Below are 20,616 nucleotides of genomic sequence, written 5' to 3'. Positions count from 1 at the left end.
GATGGTGTGAAATTGTGATATAGCCTAGCCATATAGATATGCCGAAAGCTAGTGCACTCCAGGTAAAGTAGGGAGAGCAACACTCTTTAAAAGTTAACCTACTATCAAAAGTTATCAAGTAAATTTAATTTATTTATTATTGTTATTATTTTTTTTTGTTATGGGCTGAACAAACAAACCGGCACTAACAAAAATACTAATTTCCTCATTTAACACACGGACGACCTTTGCACCACAAAAATACTCAGGAAAATTTGATTGAATTCCTCCATTACTCTGTTATTGTCGATGTGATGTCTTCAAGCATTTTCACTGTTTTATTTGTTGGCAGGTGCTTCTATTATCGTTCTGACTAGTCACATATTTTAACGCTTTTGAACCCACCACATTCCACCTCTACCATAAATGACCTTCAAAGTCCGAAAAATTGCTGCCATAGAAAAGAAAGACGCATGTCTGTCGCTGCTGCTGGTTGGCTAACTCCAAACGCAAAATCGATTCTGTAGAAGAATCACGGTCTCCATGAAGGCGCCATCAGATGACGACATAGTCAAAGCACAAAATAGATGGCAGTTACAACAAGTTCATTATATTTTATTTCAAATTATTCTCAAATTGTACATAATAAAATAAAAAATTAAAATATAATTATATTTAAACAATTATTTGTATTATTTTTTTATTAATTTATTCAAAAAATAATTAAATTTTAAAGTTAATTGGTATAAAATATTACAGATATAAAATTAAGAAAATTTTCTATTTGTATAAGAATGAGCCTAATAAAGAATTATTCTATTTAATATATAATTAAGAATATTTCTTTCTTTATCAACGAGTTATAGTTCAAATGACATAATTTTCATCTAAGAATTGGTAAAAAAAAAGAATACTTCTTTCTTTTATTAACTTTTTTTAAACATTAATTATTTATTTTACATGCAATATAGAAATAAATGAATATAATATTTATTGAATAGACGCAGTTACGTAAAAAAATTTTATTGTCATAGTGTTTGAACCAAATAAAAGAAAATATTATTTTAAGAAAAACTAATAATATATTTTTAATAATATTCTTAATACAAAATAATAAATTTTAAATATTTTTTAAATAATATATATTAACTAAAATAATATAATTATCCAAAATAATATATTATAAATATAATAAAATAACATATTTCAATAAAAAAATTGTTAATAAAAAACTATATAAATATCTTTTATATAAATTTTTGTTTCGCACAAAATAAAATTATTATATGTTTGTTTGCTTTTTATGCTATATATATGTTCTTTTTAATTAAATTTATATAATACAAAATTTTTTATCTTTTTATTCATATTTAATGTTTTAATTTTATTTCACACAAAATAAAATTATATATATATATATATATAACACAAAATTTTTTATCATTGTCTTTATATTTAATATTATAATTTATTTCACATAAAACAAAATTTATTTAAATTTTAATATTATATATATATAACACAAAAAATTTTATCATTGTGTTTATATTTAATATTATAGTTTTATTTCACACAAAACAAAATTTATTTAAATTTTAATATTATATACATAATATATATTTAATATTTTTTTTAAGATTCTAATATATCTTTTTTTTTCTGGATTTAGTACATGAATTTTTAACTTATTTTTTATGTATTATTTATTTTAATTCAAAAGTCCAATAACTTTTTTTTGTACAGACATGTTATTTTTAATATTTATGTACTATTTTTTTATTTTGAACTTCAGCCCAATATCTGAGATTTACAAAAAAAAAATCTAAAATTTGTAAAAAAATGATTAACCTGATTAACAGGTTGCCTTTTTAAATCTAGACCATTCAAATAAAATATAATAAATAAAGAGTTCAGATTTAATGAATTCACAAGGTGTGCAGCACTCTATACTTAACAAGGAGCGTTTAAGGATGAGCCTATAGATATATGTTAGATTGATTAAGTAGTTTAGTTAAATGAATTAAATATTTAATTATTTTTAGTTATTGTTTTTATATAATAAATGTTTTTTTTTATATTTATCTGTTTAGGATGAGTTTAGTAATTAGTATTGTTATTATCTTTAGTAATTAGTATTGTTATTACAATTATTATTAATAAAATTTTTATAATTATTTTAATAAAATCCATAATAAATATATTACAAATTTAAATTTTATATTTTTTTATAAAAATATATTCAATCGATAATTTTAATATATGTATTAAAAATATGTATTAGTTAAACTCTATTTTTATAAGCGGTCAATTTTTTGGTTTTTCTAAAATTGTAATATTTTATTAAAAATGATTATTATTTTATTAAATAAATTAAAATAAATATGAATTTTATTAACATAACTCACACAGGTTTGATCAATTATTTTTAAAATTTATATTATTATATTAATATTAAATTAAATATAAGAAAAAAAGACAAATTTATTCTTAATTTTTTGATTTGTTGACATTTAAGCCTTTAAAAATTTAAAAATACATTTAAATATTGATATTCTTAAATTCTGGACACATCGATCTTTAAATTTAATTTGTTTTATTCAAAAAATTCTTTTGCCTTTATATTTGTATCAACTAAATTAATATAATAAAAACTATATTTGATTTTTTCGTTAGATTTAACATACTCAAATGAATAAAGAGATCAATGTGTCTAAATTTAAAAAAAAAATAAAAAATTTAAATTTATTTTTCAATGACCTATTTATTTTTTTAAATATAATTAAAAAATAATTATATTTCTACTTTTATTTTTATTATTTTTCTCTCTTTAGATTTCGGGGATTGCATACCACATGTCGTGGGTGGTTCACTGAACTTCCCCAACCCCCAATAAATGAAGACCATGTGTGATAAATAAAATTAAGAATATATCTATAAAAAATTATTTATTTTTTAAATTAATTTTAAAAAATTTTTTATTTAAATTTATTTTTAAAAAACTTTAAATTAATTATGTTAGTGATTTTGTTGTTTCTATCGGATCATATCATATACTTAACTGTTTTAATACATGATAAATTTATATAATTAAATTAAATTAATTTTAAATTAAAAAGAAATATTAAAATTTTTTAATTTAAAGTTGATTTGGCTAATTTAAAAAACGGACGATTTTTTAGAAATAAATTTGATTTGTAAAATTTAATTGAATGACTGATGAGGTGGCGTGTTGTTATTGTTCATTCATTAAATAGGTCAACTGGTTAGTCAAGTGATAAGTCATCAAGATTTGGCACATCGTGGATAGATAAGAATGTGACAATTTTGGATACGAAGTTAAGAAAAGTAATTAAAGTCACTATGAGAAATAATCTTTTAAAAAAGTATTTTCTCTTAATACAATAAAAATTATAACTATTTAGTTTTCTAATAAAAAATATGAGTATCATTACGCATCTAAATTTTTTTTATAAACGAAATTCAATCGAATTAAACAATAAAACTTAAAATAATAATAGACATAACTGATTTTTATTATATTAAATTAACTTAATTGAACTTAGTTAACAAAAAAAAAATTAAATATATAACATTATTCTAAAAATATGTTTTATTAAGTATTTTAACTAGTATCCTCAAAGTACTTGTGAGTTGTGATCAAAGCCAATGAATATAACATGGAAAAGTATAAAATTGATTTTGCAATAATTTGATGTGAAATTTGAAAAAACAAAGTATAAAAGAAAAGTTCTAAATTGAGTACAAAAAATTATTGCTTGGAAATGATAAATTACACACACAAAAAAAAAGTTTTTTTTTATCGTGAACAAAATTCATGGTAATAGAATATTACCTTTCAATCAAGAAACCTAAACTCCCAAAATCTGAGATTCTGAGGTATAATTTATTTTTTTCCATCGGAGAAATAAAAAATAATTAGTTATATATTATTTAAATAAAAAATAATCATGGTGGAGCAGCCTGATAATGAGTAGAATCATGCCAAGTCTCCCAATTTTTTTGAGAGTAAATAGTGTGGTTCTAATTCATTTCTTTGGGTAAAAAAGACACCAAGGTAAATAAACTCTTTAAATATAGGATAATAGGTTCCTAGAGATAAAAAACTATAGGAAGGTTATCAGGTGTACCAGGAACACTGGTGTTCTAGTTGTTTTAACCGTTGATCTGAATTATAAATATTATATATAATATATATTAATTAAAATCAACGGTTAAAACAACTGGAACACCGATGTTTTCGAGAACACCTGATAATTTTCCAAAACTATATTGAACACAGCAGTACATAAAAATTCATTCCGCCAAGATGTTATGCTAATATTTCAACGAACTATGCTAAAGTAGTTAGTAACACATGAATGATGAATACACTACATTACGCCCTTCGTTAGGGTAACAAATGGCTTTTCAGCATTACTTCATAGTTCATACACACTCAGCTAATGAAATTTCAGTGCTCATAAGAAGACAAACCCTTCAAAGCAACTTTCAAAATATGCACATTCCGTAAAACAGAAAAAGAAGATACAAAAATTTCACAATAAAATTGGACAGATCACAAGATACATATATGAAGGATAAACAAAATGATACAGGGATATCTAGTGATGGTAGTTCTGTCCTTTCAAAATTGTCCATGACCTACAAAACAAAAAGAATGTGTTACGCCACTAACAATTAAATAATACAATCCAAAAACATGAACAAATGGCATATCTTAGAGATAATAACTGACAGTGGTTCGGGGGTATAAATAAACTATAGGAAACTATATATATGAAAAAAGTTCAAAATTTCAGATAGTAGAGAAAGCTAGAAAACAAAGCAAATGGGTTATAAACAATTGAAGTCAAAAAGCATATATTTTTAAACAACAGGCTAGGCAGGGAAGTCAAAGCCTCCAATATGTGCTACTCTTATCATCCTGATGTTAAACTTTGTTTCAAAAAGATATGGAACATCAGAAAAGTAGAACAAATTGGAGATTAAGATATTGTCACCTGTAGAGCTGTTCCATGAGCACAAGCAGTGCGATTTGATGATTTAAGACCAATGAAGACAGCTTGATAGATTTGTTAGCACGTTCCCTCATTTTTCTCCCATGACCATAGGGCCCACCGATGCAAAAAGATAATCTTGAAGCACCCTATGAGAATGCAGAAATCAACAAAAAAATTAATTTCTTTACATGAATAGACAGTAAAAGAGAATGGAAATTGATGTTAGTAATTTCTCATCAAAAGAGAAGCTAAACAACAACTCATCTTGGAACAAATAATCCAAATCAGAGTGGATTTAGATACTTAAAAGAAGACAAACCTGGTGTGAAAATGTTATCAAATTACTGAGTTAACAATTTACGAATTTAGGTTCCCACTTCCCAGATCAGGTTTAAAAAGATTACGATTTGAATTTTATGACATCTAAGCTCCATAGGCCTAGTGGCCTAGTGGCCTAGTGTCTTAGCCGAGTCAGCGTTCAATAGCCGGATCATACAAAGTAAAATATATTTGGCACACGTCATGGTGGCTATTAAAAGCCTTTTATCGATAATAAAGGCAATTCACTATAAAGTAGTTGGCAAAGTATTGGGTGAGGTTGTGTTAATTATTGGTGATAAGCCTCCGGCCCCAATTCTCCCTATTCAACAAGGTGCCAACTGCCATGTTAGCGTACATAACCTCATCAAATACTTTGGAATAGGGTTAATTATCAATTGAGTACTCGAAAAATTCAGTTGCTGATAAAAAAGTCTCTAAAAAATGTTATTGATAAAACAATTCCTAAATAATTTGAAAATACGATAAAAGAGAACCAATAAATATTATATTTTTTGTAAATAACAAAAAAACTTTCATATTTAAGAAATTGACTTATCCATTAAATCTAAATATTTATAGCAACATTTGAATAAATATTTTAGAATATATTTAATATCTAGTTCTTTTGTCATGTTTTTAAATCTTTCAAGGACTTATTTGTCGTTAGCATCTTTTGGGGTTTGTTTTGTCAGCGATGCAAACTTTCGGGTACCATTTTGGTAGTTTACTCCTTTGGAATATTAGTAAAGACTAACATGATTGATAGGAAATTAAAAACACTGCCAAGTGTCAGAAACATGAATTGAGAGGATTGTACTTTTACAAAATTTAACATTAATTTACATTTTCGACAGCATGCCAAAGGTCTTTAACGAAAGAAAACTTGTGCTATTTCAATGCAGTGCCAATAAGCGCATGCAATACTGAAATACTCATGGATCAGAAACGAAAGAGAAAGACGTTCTTACCATATTTCCAGCATTACCAATCAACTCTGCCATTTCCTCGGATCTTATGTCTTGTCCACGTTCATCCAACATCACAACCTGTTAGTGCAGGTGTGTTGCAAACAAAACCTAGTTAGCAGGGGAAACAAGCCCAGTTTCTTGCTCATAAAACATATATAAATCTGTGACTCTCACTGTATCTTGAAAATAGGAACTGCAAGCATGTTCTGACTTCCAAGCAAGGAACAAACATAAGAGAATGGCATTACGTGTTTGTTGCATTGGAACAATGTCAATCGTAGTATATATGAGATTGAAATACAACAAAATATTTATGATTTACATGGAAACATGCTTTGAGTTAAAGGTGTAGTGTAGTTCATCGGTGTAACACTATCCCTAGCAGGAGACAAACCTGGATCAAATTTCTATTTCCAATGTCATCAATAAGTTCATGAAAACCATTAGCAATTCCGTCAATGACATTAGCACCAATATCTACATACTTTAGTTTGAATACATTGTGAGATCAACAAAAGACACTAAGCTTGAGTACTGTACAAACATATTACAAGAAATCTATAATTAGGCTATAATTTAGACTCCAAAGTGGGGCAAGGAGTAGAAAACAGACAAACAATTCAAGTAAGCTTCAAAATTAAAGATGTGTTTGTTTTGCCTTATTTTTATCGTTTTGGAGTTGCAAAGTCACTCGTTTTAAAACCTAAAACAAGCATGGCCTAAATTGCAGAACGTAAGGAAGTATCATAAGCAGACAGTATACATTCTCAACCTGAAAGCAATGCCGTATGAAATTTGATTACTATCATCATGTCAAGTAGGAACAGAATACAATTTCAAGTATTATTGTAATTAAAAGTAGGATGACAAAAATATTATTATAATTTCAATTCATGCATGTTCAAAGACTATACCCAATCATCAGACCTTATATGGTTCATCATTGCTGCATCTTCATCATCAACCTGAGCACGTTGATCACTGCAATGCAAACCAAATTCCACTTTTTCCATTAGGCATCAATGAAAGTTTCAAGCTTGTTATACCTAGAAGACAAGAGGTTTCAGCATGCATGCATATATTCACAATGCACCTATGTATCTCAGAGCCCAAGACACTCAATAGACACAGAAGTACCAAACATCATACAATATTGACACAAGGAAAATTCTGAATTTTGATAAGAGAAAACACAGATACAACATACATATAATCAAAATTTTAAAGATTATATATACACATACAAATAAGTTCCAACTCAGGCTTATTTTCTTATATCACTATTAAAATTAATTACAAACTTAAAACAAATTCTAATGTGTAATTTCCTTTTCAAAATCCAATGACCTTCTCTATTTGTTTTCTATCATGTAGCTGAGAAAACTAATTTCTAGACTTAACCGCACATGGTTGCGTCATGTGCAAAATCTGCATGATAAAGTCCTGAGCAAATTTTCATCGGTGTGTTCTATCATTTAACCTTCTACGGAGCAAAACATGCATCTGAAATTTTGACACGAGAGGAACACAACATCGAAATGATTGTAGTAATGCGCTAGATGGAAATTCGAAAAAACAAATTAGTCATTTCATTAGCTCGACAGAAAATGAAACTTGATATATCAGGTGATAGAGTTAGCAACCTATTCAAATAGGTCGTACCAAAATTGTTCTAAGTAAAAATAATAGAGCGGAGAATTCACCGTGCATTTCTAGGGTTTGGCCGAATTTGAACATCTTCAAAACTGCAATAATACTTGATCTTTTCAGCATACTCATCAACCATGAGTTGGAGCTCCCGTGATCGCTTCTTCCCCACCGATAGTACACGTATGGGAACTGCTCTCTATAAAAACCAATTTTTTTTATTTTTTATTTCTAAACAAAAATAGCATCATTACTATTTCAAGATATGAAGGGATTCACGAGATGCAACTTCGAGACAAAATTGAACATTTTAAAATTTCAAAGACCAAATTAACTTGAGGTACTAAAATGAGCATTTAGTCCATAATCAATTGGTAACTGATAGTAAAAGTAATTGAGAGAGGGAGAATTGTTACCACAGATTGAGCGGCGTATTTGCCTTTTGTAGCTGAAAAATGTTTGGAATAAGAAGAATTAAAGAGTGTGGGATTTTGGAAGATTGGGGATGCAAGAATTAGTGATGTTTAGAGAATAATAAGAACCTTGAAAAGGATTCGAACTCGCTGAATTGAGGTACACTGCGGTGGCCATGGCGAACAGAAGGAGGAGATGAAACAGTGCAAAACGCACAGCGCAATTGCGTTATTTGAACAGTATTTCTTTGAAAAAGGATATCTGTTGTTGAAAGTTACCGGGATTTTGGAAAATTTTAAAAAAAAAATTATGTTGCGGCATATTTTATAATTTTCTGAATGTATACTCATGCATATTTAATTTATTAATTTATCAATATATTTTTAATCCATATTTTTAGGCTACGGATTTCTTACTCCGAATCCGTTTAAAATAATTTTAAATGTACATCCAATTATAAAACTAACTATTTTTTACATTCACTACGTGAATGATCATCTAAAAGAACAGGACAAATGTGGTTGTACGTGTAAAAATGTTTTATGCTGTGCATCAAAATTAAATCCCTAATTTTAAATATTAATGACTAAAAATAATAACTTTTGATATTCTTCTAACATTCTTCTTCTGAAATTTAGTTTGATGTTTTTATTAATAAATGATTATATATAAAATTTGTTTGGGTGTTGTTAAATTGTCAAAAAGATAAAAAAAATCAATGAAAAATATCTTTTGTAAAAATATATATTTATTTTCATTTAATAATGTGTTTGACAAATTTTTAATAATAAAAATACTAAAATAAAAAATATTTCTTTTAAAAATTATAATTTATATTTTTTACATAATAAATAAATAAAAATTATTTTTATATTATTGTACTCAAATGTTAAAAGTAAAATTTACATAAAATTATTTTTTATTTTTCTAAAAAATATTTTGGAAAAAAATCACTCAAAATTTTTTTTTAAAAAAACAAACTCATTCAGACAAACCCGTAATCTATACAATGAAAATTAAGTTTTGTATACAAATTTTTATGTTTAACATATCTTTTATTATATTGATTTATAAAAGAAAAATTGGTATTTCCAAAATTTGAATATTTGATCTCTTCTATAAAATATAAGATATTAATGTGTCTTTTAATATATTAATCATTATAATATTAATCTCTTAGGTGTTGAAAATAAATCAAATAAATCTTTTGTCCTGCCACAATTCACATACCTTGGTTTATAGAAAATAGTTAGTTGGTTAATGGTTAGTGAATTTCCCCTTGACTTTGTCAGCTGTTTTCCTTTACAAGATCTAATGAGATTCACTCATAATCACATTATACATCAAATATGAAAGTGTGCAGTGTACAAAGCTAAAGAAATCTGAGATTTTGCAGCTCAACTTCATTTTCTTTGAAATACAAAGAGGGAACCTCTAGAACCCACTCCCAACCTGATTTTTTCATCAATGTAAGTGATTCTCAGTTTAACTTGACTCTCGCCGCCATACCGGGCCTCCCATGACCCTAGCTTCAATTCGGGTGCTTCGAATACAACTTGAATCCATTCAGTATCTAAAGCCTTGAGTTTTCCTGTTCCAAGTTTGCATAGATAAAATCAGCATAGAAGGTGACACCGCATAGGAAGTTAAAAAACTAGAGAGTAGATCTTCTCAATTTTTTTTTTCTCAATTGTTGGTGAGAGGTCATAGTTTACCAAACAATTGAGAGAAAAAATTGAGAGGATACATTCCCAAAAAACTGGACTGAAAATGCGCAGACTGAACAATAAGCAAACAGATATCAAGATTTAAGATCCAAGGCAATCAGTTAGGCTGCCGTCCTTAAAGTTACATAAAAATACACAAATACCCTTCTATTCATCAAACTTATACTAAGCTCCCATTTTGATTGTACCTTTTAGTTTGGGGAGGTTAGTGTCATTTTTCAGAAGGAAGATGACTAAAACATTTTAAAAAAATGCCCAGATGTCGAGCATAGTATCACCCAAACTTAAATATAGATTAACGTATACTTCTACAACCACAAGAGTGTTTTGTGTTATATATTATATTGCCTAACCCTTGAGATGTCAATGTAATTTACCTTAAAAACTTTAGATCGTTCAATTACTTATTTATTTCTTCAGTTTAGAGTTTATGAAGCTGATAAATTTAATGCTACTTTCTTTTTCGGATTTGAGATCAGCATGTGGAAATTGGATTGTTTTACACCTCCTTTCAAATATTTAGAAAACGTACCCTTTAGAGAGACTTCTCCATCCAAAAATCCTAAGGCAGTGAAGGTGATCTTATTTCTCACGATATCAGGAGCTTCAATAACCTGAGTCATCTGCTTCGTCTTAAAGAAAAGGCGTCCCACCGCACTCCTATAGCCACCTCCAGGTGATGTTGGCTGTGAACAGTACGCTACATCCCACTCTGGAAACAACTTTTGTCAATGGAATGAGCAAAAAAGAAAGATAGATAAAAGGGCAAACCAATTTGATTTGTGTATCATAAATTAAAATTCCCAAAGGAATGCTTATAAATATGTATTGTAATTAGCAATGGAAGGTGGACTCTACTTGGAGAAGGTGATATCTAGTGAACTTAATGATTTTAAATTATATATAAAGATACAAAGATTTTGTAGAAATTAAAAGTGTATATAAAGATAAAGGGCTTCTTTTGCAAGGTTAAGAAGATTAAGGGTCCTTTGACTTAATTTTTAATTGTTTGGTTTGAGTATTTTACAAATAAGTCTCGGAGGATCAATTCTGATAGGAAGAAATGAAATAAATTAATTAAAATTACCTTTATATGCAAAATTACTAAAAAGGATATTGAATATATGATAACTTTTGGAGATTGATAGGGGAGTACTGAGATTAAGTTTATAACAGTGAAAAGTAAAAACAGTTCACCAAAATGAAAAGTACCTTCACTTTTATACTTTGAAGGCTCTCAAAAGTATGTTGACACACCTTAGTAACCAAACACTTTTGAAACTGTTCAATTCATTTTGCTATCATCAATTTTAAGTGGTTTTCATTTTTGGTGTCATCACAAACTATAAAACCAACATGCAGTAACCAAATTTTGTACAAGGATACTTTGTTAGAGCCATTTTAACGCCATCTCAAGGTTGTGCAGCACAATGTGAACTCACCTCCAAATATTAATGGGCTTTTAACTGGCTCATTCAGACAATAGTTCTGCAATTGCTGAGCCATTTCAGCCACCTCTTTATGTTCTTGAGATTTTAGTAAAACACCTCCATCTGTTTCCAACACCTGATTAAAGTCAGGATTCAGTATTCCTTTTTAGCATGCAAGTTGGAAAATTGAACATCGAATGAAATGGAAGAAACTATAACAATTTATAAAAATAAAAAAAAATGCACTGCTGAAACGGAACAACAGCATTCACAACTCATAAATCATAAATTTATCACATAAAATTTATTAACATTACAGTTCATATTATGCTCTTCTTTAGATAAAATTAGTGTCTTCCAATCATCTGCTGCTGAGTATTTTGATGCCTTAATCATAAGTAAACTCATTATCAGTTGCCAATTGGAACAGAAGAAACTAAAGATCCAGAGAGGTTAGCAATATTATCAAATTTACAACATATATATCATATACAAGTTTTAAAATTTGAAAATCGAAATTATTAATCACATCTATCTTTCCAATTTTAGTATTAACAAAAATGCTCTATGCATACCATATGTCAATCATCTATAAAACATTTTTTATTCTAATATTTCTCTAGCTTGTAGGCATATCAACCCTAGAAACTTGGTCAAGGGCGGAGATAAGCTCCTTCAGTTCAATCACACCACGGTTAATAGTTTCTCTTTTCAACTCAAATTGAATTTCAGAAGGTGATCTTAGTTACCTTTGAGAGAATAGACGAAACAAGATCATCGGGAGCGGCACGAAGCTCAGGATTGGACACCGAAACCGAAGCGGAAACAGTGAGTGTGAGGCTCTTCTTTACGTGGCGGCGATTCAGGTGAGGAAAACGTGAATGAGAGGAGCGAAGAGTGATTATGTTAGTACGGCCACCACAGGACGAAGAAGATCTGAGGAAAAGAGAAGGAGAAGCTGAAGCTGTGGCCATGGCACTGTCACGAAGGAGCAAGGGTCAATGGCGAGTGTTGAAGCTGCTTGTGGCATGCCACGTGTGATTGGAAATTTAAGTGCTTGGTTTTGGTGATGACCACGCTGCCCAACCTTATCTCCCATCATCTAACTATGCATATCTTCCCGCTTCCTCTCATTTGATAATCGAAAGACGTTACATCAAAATTTAGACAAATTAATTAAATTATTTAATAGCTTTTAATTATCAACTTCATATAAAGTTGATTGTACCTGAAATTTCACTTTATTGTTATGCATAAAATAAAATAAATAAAAATTACGTTTAGAACTTTTTTTATATATTTTTTAATATGAAAGATGATTTTTTATTTTTATTTTTGTTATTTTTTAAACTAAAAAACTATAAAAATAATACACATAAAAATAATAATTGATATATGAATTTAAAATAATTTTAAATACAAAAAAATTAAAATAATTACTTCACCTAAATTATAATAATTAATATTAATATATAAATTTAAAATTTATATATCATTGGTGTAAAAATATTTTACATAAATATCTAATTACATGTTTTTATTGGTTCAATAATTTGGATATGGAAAACATTGTGGTGTATTAGTTGGAAATTGAATTACTCTGTGTATTACACACAGGTGGACGTGTCAAATGAAAGTACAACACACAAAGGGCGTGTTACCTGAAGCGCATAGAGGACGTGGAAGCCACATGGCATTGTGTGGTTGAACCAACAAGGCAGCACAGGGGGCATGCTTAGTCAGCACGCATGGGGCGTGCTGACATGGCAAAGGTTTATTGGCAGCACGTGGGGGGCATGCTGAGTCAGCACGCCCCATGGCGAAGATTGCTTGGTTGACGTATGCAGCACATGGGGGGAGTGCTGAGTCAGCACACAGGGGCATTTTGACACATGTCAAAGCGTGATTGGCTGAGGCAGGCAGCACGTGGAGGGTGTTAAATGCACCCCTCTATATAAGGCAGAGCTCGATAGTATTTTGCATTTTGAATAAGATTTGAGTGCGTTTTGAGTGTTCTTTGAGAGTGTTGTTAGTGTAATGGAGGGCACCGCAAACTTGGTGGTGTATCGCAACAGTGAGATAATACGTAATACTCATGAGAGAGTGAGGTTTGTGTGCCAGAATCCATTTTTGTTTGTGGTTCCATGCACGATGACGTTAATGGAGCTGCAGAATGGCCTCTGTCAAAGCATGGAGAACAGCACGTTAATGGGAGTGAGCAGAATTCTGTACCAAAATTCGGTTGTAATTTTTGGTGGTCTAATACAGTTTGATACCATGCCGATCACTGATAAAGTGAGTATGCGGAATATGTTTCAAATTCACCGGCAGACTCAGATGCGACACCCACAGATTGAGTTGTACGTTGAGTGTGAAACTGTAGAGGCAGTAGCAGTTCAAAATGATATAGATATAGATGATGATAGAGCTGCAGTGTACAAAGGAATGAATAGTGACAGCGAAGAGGACTTCGAAGCCACTTATGAAGGCGGCAACGAAGATGAGGATGGTGATGTAGGAGTTGAGGCAACAGCAGAGAATGTAGTGGTTCATCCTTGGAGCAGTCAACCGATGTACGTTCCACCTTTTATGCGTGAGTTGGATCTCGACGCCATGCATGCCCCTGAGTTTTCGGAATATGCAAACATAGGTACGTGTTGACTAAATAATAAGTTTTTGTTAGTTTATACTTTGGATTGATCAAAAAACGATGATTTCGGCTTTCTGTAAGCATTGCTGATCCAGAGGACGGAGAGTTCCAGATTGGAATGGAATATAGTTCTAGAAAGTCGGTTGTTGCAACAATTAGAAGTTACACTATATGTAAAGGAGTTAACTATGATGTGTATGAGTCTGAGCCACAGACGTTTTATGCAAAATGCAAGATGTATGGGTGTGGGTGCGACTGACTTATTTGAGCTAGCTTGATACGGAAAAAAGGTTGTTAGGAGATACGCAGATACAACGGTAGGCACACGTGCACAATCAGAACGATTTCACAAGATCATTCCAAGTTGGGCTCGGATACAGTTGCTGAGGCTTTAAGGCCATTGGTCCAGACGGACCTGTCCATTAAGGTGAAATCTATAATTGTGGAAGTCCAGTCAAGGTTCAACTATACCATCAGTTACCAAAAGGCTTGGTTGGCAAAACAGAAGTCCATAGCCAAAGTTTTTGGTGGTTGGGAGGATTCTTACCAAGCCTTGCCATGGTGGCTCTCAGTCATGGTGCAGAAGATGCCTGGTTCAGTTGTCCAAATAGAAATACGACCACTGTACAACAGGAATGAGGAGGCGCAACGTGTAAAAATACTTCATCGTATATTTTGGAGTTTCAATCCATGTATTAGGGCATTCAGGCATTGCAAGTCCCTGGTTCAGGTTGACGGCACACACCTATACGGAAAATACAAAGGTACACTTCTAGTCGCTGTTGCACAAGATGAGAACCAGAACATTGTGCCTATCGCCTTTGCCTTGGTGGAAGGGGAGACAGCTAATGCGTGACACTTCTTTCTCAGAAATCTGCGAATGTATGTTGTTAAAAAAGACAGTGTGGGTATGATCTCAGACCGGCATGAGTCAATACGGGCAGCAATAAATCGTTCCAGAGGTGACTGGCAACCTCCAAGAGCATGGTAAATGTTTTGTATAAGGCACATCGACAGTAACTTCTTAAGGACATTCAAAGTTCCTCACTTGCAAAAGCTTGTTGTCAACATAGGATATTTAAGAACGGTGGAAGAGTACAATATCAATTATAAGAGATTGGAAGAGCGAGGCGAGACATTTGCCAGGTGGTGCGATGCCATTGGACTCCGACATTGGGTATTGACATTTGATGAGGGACATCGATGAGGCCATATGACAACAAACCTTGTCGAGCGCATTAACTTAGTGTTGAAGGGTGCCCGTAATCTACCTGTGTTGGCGCTGGTTCAAGCAACATATTATATGTTAAATAAACTTTTTATGCGGAAGAGTGCCGAGACTCACGAACACAAGCGTGCTAAATTTACTTACTCTGTATTTGCACAACAGCGGATAGAAGCAAATATGCAATAGGCTGGAAATATAGTTGTGCACTGCTTTGATAGACGAAATGAGGTGTGCAAAATGACTAGCGGAAAGGTGTTAGTTGTTGATCTTGCGCGACAGACGTGTGGCTGTAGGCACTTTCAGGTTGAACGAATACCATGTCGCCATGTTATTGCTTGCTGTGCTAACCAGCGTCTCGATTGGCAGTTGTATGTGCATGATGTGTACAAGATGACGGAGGTTCGTAAGGTATATAGATTTGAGTTCACACCATTAGGTGACCCCGAGACATGGCCTGCTTATGAAGGACCCACAATGGTCGCTAATCCTGCACTGAGGCGAACGTCGAAAGGCCGGCCCAAATTGACCCGATACTTGAATGAAATGGACTCACGCGACATGCGTGGTCCTCGGATATGTCGTCTCTGTGGTGCTCAGGTTCATAGTCGGAGTAGGTGTCCTCAGCATGCTAGACCGAGTGGTGCGGGTGACGATGATGGTTCGTAGGTCTTTGTTTGTCTTTATGTTTCCTAGTGAATGATATTTAATACGGTCATGTTTGTATTTTTTAATTTGCATTTTGTCAATTGATGCTTTTGATATTAGACGTGTTTGTATTTGTCAATTGGAGTCTATCCATTGATATTTAATGTCAGCTTAATATTGTCATTAACTGATTTTCTGAAGTAAATATACAAAAAAGAACTATGGATTACATAAGTTAACAAACAAAACATTAAACACGATTTACGTTAACTTAATTCTGAAAATAAAATCTAAAAAACCTAAACCCAAGCTCACTTCTTTCCAACGAACCAGTTCAGTTCCTTACCCATAATGCCCTGATCGAACCGCGATGGAGTATACCTATCAGGTGGATTTTGCTCCGTCCTTAGGTCATACGGGTGACCTCAAACTGAGTCATCCACCCTCGGAGCTGCTGACCCACCTGCCTCTGTCGGAGCGGCCGACCCACCTGCCTCTGCTGGAGCAGATGGACCGGGGTTGAACGTGCCAACAACTGCGTATGCCCGCTGACGCTGGATAAAACCACTATCACATGACGCACTCCCTGACGTGTGGTCGAAAGTATGACCCCGCATACCAACGACTGTACGTTTCTGATACGTCGAACCCAACCCAACTTTATATAGGACTTCGAAGAATGGTTGACTGCTGCTTCACGACCGAATATCGCTATGCTCTGACTTTTAAGGAAGTCGCCACTACTATCTGTCCATCCACTTACAGGCTATCCATCAATGGGTAGACCAAAATATATGAGCGACATCCTCCAATTTTACTGTAACCTCACCGACCAGCAATACAAAGGTGTGGGTTTCTGGCCTCCACCTTTCAACCAGAGCAGCTAATAAGGGTTGAAATCCTCTTATGACCCCAATCCTAGAGACGTGGTAGAATTCCGTGGCGCGTAAGTAGCTTTCGACCATCGGATTCTACGTCTGTGGCGGATCCAATTTATGCACCAACAAATTTCTGTTAAGCTGCATCAATAAAGATATATGTTACATTAATTAAATAATAATCCTTATAAATATTTTAATAAACATTCACATATTTATTTTAATATCTTATTTATTAAAATATTTAACATAGCTTATTTATTTATTTATTAAAAAATTTAAATTCTTTATCTATTTAACAAATAAAATATTTATTTCTTACAAAAAAATATTTAAGCAATAACAATATTTAGTAATATTTAATAACATTTATCACTTTAAATAAAGTATTTAATAATCTTTATTTGTCAAATTATTTATTTTTTTAATTTTTTAATAACAATATATTTTATACATTTTTACATATTTAATTTATTATAATATTAACTTATTAATATACCCAACATATTTATTTTTAAAAAATCAAAATATTTTTTTTTATTCTTTAATATATTCATAGTAACAAAAATTATAAAAAATTATTAAAAAATTACATATTATTAACGTTTATAAAAATTATTGTTATATTCTTAAAATATTCATAAAATACACAAAATAATATTCTCACACACACACACACACACACACACACACACACACACACACACACACACACACACACACACACACACACACACACACACACACACACACACACACACACACACACACACACACACACACACACACATAACAAACTTTAAATATAAACAATAAATTAAAATTTGCCAATTTACATAAATAGGATGATCCAAATAGTTGATAAAATATATTTTTTGGATGTCGTATAATTATGTACCATTTTTTTTAATCTCTTTAAACTAATAATTTTTTTCCTCTTATATCACTATTCACTACTACTCACTATACACTCTTGCAACTACTTTTTTCGCTACAATTTATACGCTAACACACTTCTTTCCTTCTCTCTTAGTTCTTTGCTTTAGTAGGTGTATATGTTAACAATAGAAAGGGAGAAGAGTGCATATATATACATGAAAGAGAGAATTCGCTGGCTTTCGGAGTGGGAGACTGTCTCCTGCATGCAGGCAGGCTTGCAACATGCCTTCGCGTGGTGCTGCTGCAACTTTAGAACTCTGCAAGACTCTGCACTGCATTACGGGTGTCCAGGTACCACGTCCCTAACGTATTGAGTCAGCACGGCCCTGACGTGTTGAAGGAGTGCTGTCACGTTGCTCACCTGCTCAGGCACCATGTTCCTGACATGTTGACTGTGAACTCCACATTTCGGTAATACTCCTCTTTCGCTAATATCCAACTAATATACTACCCCTCCATCCATAAAAAAAAAATAATTTTCAGTTTTTATTCTTAATAAAAATACCTTCTTATTTCACTAGGTAGATGATCATTAAAAAATAAAAAAATAAAAATGATTAAATTATTCTGTAAAATGTAAAGAAATATTAAAATAAACACAGATGACAGTCACGTGGACAAGTGGATATGACTGTAGAGAAGCCATACCCTTTGTTGGGTATGTTTCTAATGGAGGACAGATTACACGTGCTCCTGCTGGAACATTGACATTTAATGGAAACAGCATGTGTGGTATGAATTTGATTATTCATGATCCACTGAAACTGACTAATGCTTAGTTATTGATTTTTTTTTTTTAAAGAACATTATTGATATATTTAGTTGAAAAATTTTAAAGTGTACCGATATACTAATGTTTTAATAATCTTAAGCAGTTGATCTTAATTTAAAAATTATCGAAATATCGAATTGATATACTTAAAAAAATTTTATTTAATAAACCAAAAAAAATATTAATTTATGCAAGCAATAAATCTTTAAATGAAATTCAAATGTGTGACAGATTAATCTTTAGACCATTTTTAATATAGAACTCATCTCAATCTCTATTTATGATTCACATGTCATAGAAAGCAACTTCACATTAATTTTTGCGTCATAATGAATAAATAAGAACTTAAAACCTCTTTTCTATTAGGAAGAACTATAATTTAGTCCCTATTATAATCCCACTTAATTAATTAATTAAATAATTAAAATTAATGTAGTTACTATTTTTTACAATAATATTATTTAAATTTATAAATTTAAAAATAATTCACTATTAAAAAATATTAATATTAAAAAAATCATAGATGATAATAATATACAATATATAATTTAAGATTAAACTAATTTGTAAAATTACTTAATATAAAGAAAACATAGTTAAACTCTATAGTTGATGACAAATATTGTGAAATTGTCATGTGTGTTCAATCAAGTCATCTTTTAACTATCTATGCTGCTGCCTTTTTTGAAGTTGGGCATTTCTTTTGAGAAATTGATGGTATAGTGCAAAATCTTCCTCTCTCATATGAGGTTGTGATAATCCATTATCGACATCGTCATATTATAAGTTTTGAGCAAAAATTTATGCATAAGTGCCTCTTTCATCCTCAATAATTATATTATGCAATATAATACAAGCTCTCATTATGTTTACAAGCTTCTTAGGTATTTTGTAGTGTGAAGTTTTAATTTGGAATTTGAGAGTTTGAACTTTGATATTGTTGGGTATTTGGAGTTTGAAAAAATTGTATAAGTAATTGAAAAAAGAGTTGAGTTGATTCGGATAACAAAAAATAATATCTCTACTTTGATTTCGTAAACTTGAAAGAAGATAAAGAAGAGTAGAAGAAAGTGTGAGAATAGAAATGTATGTAAGTAGTATATATAGAGTAATAAAATATTAATTTATTAATAATAACGATAACATAGTAATGACTAGTTTTCAATGACTAATTTTGCAACGGCTAATTTTATAATGTGGTTAGCATTTTAAATTTATAAATAAAAATAAACAACCCAACTAAAAATTATTCTGTAATATATAAAAATTAAATTTATTTTTTATGTAAATAAATTTAATTAATTATAGTTTAATATAACAATATACATAATATGTAATAATGATTTAATATAATTTTTTATATTAATTATGATTTAATATAATTTTTTATATTAATTTGCCATGTATCAAGACTTTATTAGATTGCAAGAGTTCCTCTAAATAGGGATTTTCTTTTTGGTATGCGTGAAGGAATTTAATATTTTTTCACTCCAATATTTTAAAGTTCCTTTATGTCAGAGAAAGGACTCTACTTTTGCACCATTGGAGTTGCTCTTAATATATCGAATTAAAAAGAATCGTAAAAAACTAAAAGTACGATATCAAGTGAATGGTAATCTACTTATTAAAAAAAGGGTGAAATATAAGGTTATATATTTAGAATTTAAGATTTATGATATAGGATTAGGATTAGGGTTTTTTTTATTAGGGTATGTGATTTTATAGATTAGGGTTTATGATTTAAAGTTCGTATTTAGGGGTTTAAGATTTAGTGTTTAAAATTTAGAATTTAAAATTGAGTAAACAGTCAAAATGATCCCTGAAAGATCACGCGATCTCCAATTTGGTCCTTAAAAGATTTTTTTAATCAAAATCATTCTCGAAAGATTTTTAGTTAGTCACGTTAGTCCTTCCGTCAATTCTCTCGCTAACGCCGTTAACGGAAGTTGACGTAGTACGTTAGGATCCATGTCAACATAACCCCATCCATCCTGGTT

At 30.7% G+C, this 20,616-nt stretch overlaps 3 protein-coding genes across 3 annotated transcripts; 1 reads left to right on the top strand and 2 right to left on the bottom strand.

Moving 5' to 3' along the window:
* Positions 1–4,359: 4,359 nt before the first annotated feature.
* On the bottom strand, positions 4,360–8,686 carry LOC112755638 (putative RNA methyltransferase At5g10620). The gene is made up of 7 exons (XM_025803856.3): positions 8,479–8,686; positions 8,353–8,384; positions 7,993–8,135; positions 7,204–7,270; positions 6,290–6,367; positions 5,001–5,146; positions 4,360–4,641 (listed from the first exon to the last, which is right to left on the bottom strand). Exons 1-7 carry the CDS (start codon positions 8,525–8,527, stop codon positions 4,602–4,604), a joined length of 555 nt encoding a protein of 184 aa, XP_025659641.1. The 5' UTR covers positions 8,528–8,686; the 3' UTR covers positions 4,360–4,601.
* An 869-nt stretch (positions 8,687–9,555) lies between these two features.
* LOC112755637 (probable plastid-lipid-associated protein 8, chloroplastic) lies at positions 9,556–12,665 on the bottom strand. Its single transcript, XM_025803854.3, has 4 exons — positions 12,257–12,665; positions 11,520–11,643; positions 10,610–10,789; positions 9,556–9,941 (listed from the first exon to the last, which is right to left on the bottom strand). Exons 1-4 carry the CDS (start codon positions 12,479–12,481, stop codon positions 9,754–9,756), a joined length of 717 nt encoding a protein of 238 aa, XP_025659639.1. The 5' UTR covers positions 12,482–12,665; the 3' UTR covers positions 9,556–9,753.
* A 2,957-nt stretch (positions 12,666–15,622) lies between these two features.
* On the top strand, positions 15,623–16,051 carry LOC114925527 (uncharacterized). Its single transcript, XM_029293901.1, has one exon. The coding sequence runs from the start codon at positions 15,623–15,625 to the stop codon at positions 16,049–16,051; it is 429 nt and encodes a 142-aa protein (XP_029149734.1).
* The last annotated feature ends 4,565 nt before the right edge of the window (positions 16,052–20,616 follow it).

The sequence above is a fragment of the Arachis hypogaea genome, chromosome 6, assembly GCF_003086295.3.
Source record: "Arachis hypogaea cultivar Tifrunner chromosome 6, arahy.Tifrunner.gnm2.J5K5, whole genome shotgun sequence".
In the NCBI taxonomy this organism is placed as follows: Eukaryota; Viridiplantae; Streptophyta; class Magnoliopsida; order Fabales; family Fabaceae; genus Arachis; species Arachis hypogaea.
Note: the sequence above shows the minus strand (reverse complement) of the source record. Positions and strands in the feature narration are given on the sequence as shown.